The sequence below is a fragment of the Bidens hawaiensis genome, unplaced genomic scaffold (genome assembly GCF_021521415.1).
Source record: "Bidens hawaiensis isolate Kalapana, Puna unplaced genomic scaffold, B.hawaiensis_p1.1 tig00046009_1, whole genome shotgun sequence".
Classification (NCBI taxonomy): domain Eukaryota; kingdom Viridiplantae; phylum Streptophyta; class Magnoliopsida; order Asterales; family Asteraceae; genus Bidens; species Bidens hawaiensis.
In genome coordinates, this window is record NW_027505958.1 from 51,940 (window position 1) to 56,171 (window position 4,232).

The 4,232-nt window shown below is 29.6% G+C and overlaps 1 protein-coding gene across 1 annotated transcript; it reads right to left on the reverse strand.

Annotated features, from left to right (window-relative positions):
- Positions 1-1,066: 1,066 nt before the first annotated feature.
- On the reverse strand, positions 1,067-3,540 carry LOC143616141 (glutathione S-transferase U17-like). Its single transcript, XM_077089063.1, has 2 exons — positions 3,210-3,540; positions 1,067-1,426 (listed from the first exon to the last, which is right to left on the reverse strand). Exons 1-2 carry the CDS (start codon positions 3,531-3,533, stop codon positions 1,067-1,069), a joined length of 684 nt encoding a protein of 227 aa, XP_076945178.1. The 5' UTR covers positions 3,534-3,540.
- Positions 3,541-4,232: the final 692 nt, after the last annotated feature.

The following is a 4,232-nucleotide window of genomic DNA, read 5'->3' on the forward strand; positions in this document are numbered from 1 at the left end:
AATGATCTGAAACGTAAAACACAATGGTAATTACATAATACATGATGATATGAACATAATACACAATGAACGTAGTACACAATGACTAAAACAAAATGATTAGTAGAAAGACACAATAACCAGCAAGAGACAAAATGATAGACATAAAGACATAATGACGTACGTTTTGTTTTAATTTTTATCTTTAATATGTGTAACGATTGAAAAACACAATGACAAAACAACACAATGTATAAAAACCCACTATTTTTTTTTATTTTTATTCATTAATATGGTACTCATATTAAAGATAAAAAACCGCTTGTTATTATGGTGATTTTTTTTTTTTTTTGAAAAAAATTGTCGTATGAAAAGGTTATAAATGTTTTAAAATTACGGGGGAATTGACATATGCATTGTATGCGAAGAGAGAAAGTCAACAATATTGACTTACTTCATATATACCATTTCCATCATTTTCATTCTCAACCATTCAAATTTAAGATCAATGAACTAGATTACTTATCACGTTTCTCATTTTTTGTTTACTTTATATTTTAAAGTAACCCTATACCTATACTACAAATATTAATATTATTAATGTTTTCGTAGTTGATAAATAATATCGGCTATTTGCCCCATCTGCAACTAATAAATAATATCGGCTATTTGGGTGAGGTACTTAAAGACTTCAATTTAATAAAAAGGAGGTCTTGGATTCAAGTCAACTAAAAAATAGGTACTCAAGTTGAACTAGTAGGTTTTCTCGCCTAAAGACTTGTTTTCTTTTAAGAGTGGGATAAAGATGTTCGAATTGTTTTCTTTTAAGAGTGGAATAAAGATGTTCGAATGGACCGATGACTTGTAAGTGATCTAAGTGATCTAACTTGACTGTTAAAGAAAATAATAATTAAAGAAAATAATAATAATGAAAAATCTACGTAATATAGAAACAAAAATAATAACGAAGCTGCATAATACAGAGCACGATGGTGACCTTTACTTGTTCTAAAACAAAACACATACAACAGGACATAAGTTGATAGAAAAAACATATTTTAACCATACAAACAACATAAAGATAATTTCAAGGTTTATATTTTTGAAGCATCATGTAAAAGTTCACAAGGGTTTCCGTGTTGGGGATTGCATCCTTAAACGCTTCATGCGTCCATATACGCTTTGTCCATTCTAGCAGTTTCGGGGTTCTAACCTCATCAAATGCTTTGAATTCGTTGCGTTTTTCAGAGAACTTTATCCAACCCAAAAAACATCCAAGAACAACATCTAGATATCTCACATTATCTCCGCCAAAATAAGCCTTCCCATTGCTAAACTTCACAAATGCTTCTTCTAACAACTGGGATGCTTCGATTATCTGTTTCTTTATCGCTTCTTTTCCTTCTTTCGAATGTGTTCTTCTCATCTCCATAAACAAGGGGAAAAACTGCACATGAATAGCCATAGTCATAAGCTACGTCACAAGACTTTAGCTATATGTTACTTGCGTATCTGCGTATCTAGTTTTAATTATTTTTAACCGTATATATTAATGTTTACGGTGAATAGTAGTAACAATACATAAACGAACTTATAAGTTTAAGTACGTGAATGCCACTACATACTACATTGTTTATGTTGTGTTTCTTATAATGCCCTATTGCTTATATTGAAGTAACATGAAAATTATTATTATTATTATTATTATTATTATTATTGAAAACTGAAATAAAAGAACACTTTATAAAAAGGAGGAAGAGATGATGTTTCTAGAGATAACTAGTGGCTCTTGTAAGTTATCCAGAAATCAGAATAATGCCATGCTGGTATATAGCAAGCCACTAGTAAATTATCCAGAAATCAGAATAATATGCCATGCTGATATATATAGCACTTATTTTATATGATATTCAACTATTCATTTACGAATAGTATTTAGATAACAAAAACAAAATAAACTTCGACTGTATTTATATAACAAAAACAATATAAACTTTATTATATATTTAGCAATGCTGATCGCTTTAAAAAGAAAACTCGTTTTGCATCAACACACGCGTTCGGTTGTTATGGACTTATGACACTAACATTAATTTATATAAAAAAAATAATAATAACTCGTCAAACGTAGAAAATAGTCGTGAAACTTTTAGATTTGTTATGGTACTAAAAAAAATTAAATTAATAAACAGCCATAAGTTCGTTATAGCACCGGAACTAAAACAAAAGAAACTCATATAGCTTACGATAAAAGTATAAACTACCTAAAATGAAGCTTATTCGCTCAGTAATACCCAAGTATTAAGGTGGCGGCGAATCTACGCAAATTTGATCAATTTCGGTTACGGTTGTTACGCTATATGATACAAAAAAAATAACTTATCTAAAATGACGTTTATTCGGTTAGTAAAACCTGGGCGTTACGGTGGCAAGTCTGCATGAATTCGATCAAATACATTCATTACTGTCTATGATAAAAAAAGTATATTTAAAACGACATTTATTCGATCAGTAAAAGTTAGGGTTACAGGAGCATATCGACGTGAATTCATTTAGATTTGATTACATTCGTTACGGTAGCGAAAATAAAGAAATTACATAGTTAAAGGTAAAAATAACATTAAAACAATAAAAAATTTCCAAAAAAATAAAAACAAATGAATATGAGATAGTGAAATACATGATACAAATATGATACAAATTGTGAAGCACATGATACAATCTTTAAAACATCAAATCTCCCAAAATTGTTTTATGTATAAATATTAAAAAAAAAGTCAGATATTTTCATGTTGAACTCATAATTTAATGATTTTGATATGTTTTATAAAATGAGTTTTGTCCGTTTATTTAAAGCATGTCAAACCTTTCAATTCAACCTATTAAGTTAAACAAGTTGACCCGTTAAATAGTCTATGACTCACTTAACTTCTTTTTTACACGCATCAACTCAATTAAGATGGTTTCGTACAACTTGATTACGGCTCATCAATCACTTTATCCGTTCTGACTCATTTAGGTAAACCATCATGTTAGGATTAAAATTTTTGACAGAGATAAACATACAAGTTTTGTTCAAGTTGGAAAGTTAAAACTCCAACCTATTACGACTTACCACTTACTATTAAACCATTGCGAGGTCATTTAAACTGGAGACATATTTTTTCTTCTTTTGGAAAAAAACCATGTTAAATGCCTCAGAAAATCAAATTGCACAATTGCTGGCATACCTTAGTATCGATGTAGTTAGCCCAAAACCGGTTATAAGCCCGCTCAAAAGGGTCCGAGGGGAGGATCGGGTGGATATTTGGATAGATTTCATCGAGGTACTCGATTATGATAAGAGACTCTGCAAGGGGAGGTTTGTTTTCATGAAAAAGAACAGGGACTTTCGTATAAGCCGGGTTAGATGTCAATAGAAGCTCACTTTTGCAAAATAGATTTTCTTCTATGAACTCATACTCAATAGACTTGAGATTGAGGACGAATTGAACCCGGTTCACAAACGGACTTGCAGCGGTTCCAAGAAGCTTAATTTCACTACTCTTTCCCATTGTAAGATATGATATGTGAGATACGATTGTAGATATGATGTATGCGTTGAGAACATGCTTTGCCTATTTATACGAAAAGAATAGCTACATTTGCCCCCCTAACATATACCAAAATGACAAAACTGGCCATACATATATTAAAATTACGTTTTGTATATGCCTTGGATCTTTGTCAGCTTTGATTCATTATACACAAGATTTGTACCCTTGTACAAATATAATTAAGTTTTAAGCATGAAAAAAAAATATATGTGCAACCTAACTACAACTACGTAATATTTTTTTGAAAAAAAAAATATCATATGATAGTAACCAAATTTTCAGTTTGTTTAATTAAATCACACATATTTTTTTTTCAATTAGGTCACTCAACTTTTAATATGTTTCAGTTAGATCACACAACCTTCAATGTGTTTCAATTAAGCCATTCAACTTTTAATGAGTGTTCTAATACTATACTTTTTACCTTCATATTAAATGTGTCAATTATATATTATATGCTGATAAATAACTAAGTCGTCATTAAAACTAAATTTTTAAAGTTTTTTATCAGCAAATATATCATTTATAGTAGTTATTTTCGTTGTTTTAGAATACTCCTTTAAAGTTAAGAAACTAAATTAAGACATATCAAAAGTTGAGTGATATAACTAATAACCAAGTTATTATGATAAATTATGTATGTTTTTTTAATCCTTG

Bases quoted from the DNA above. Each gene is read 5' to 3' on its own strand.
- LOC143616141 (XM_077089063.1), bottom strand. From the start codon at position 3,533: ATGGGAAAGAGTAGTGAAATTAAGCTTCTTGGAACCGCTGCAAGTCCG. The intron at 1,427-3,209 runs GTATGCCAGCAA...ATTCATGTGCAG, and splicing joins CTAACTACATCGATACTAAG to TTTTTCCCCTTGTTTATGGA.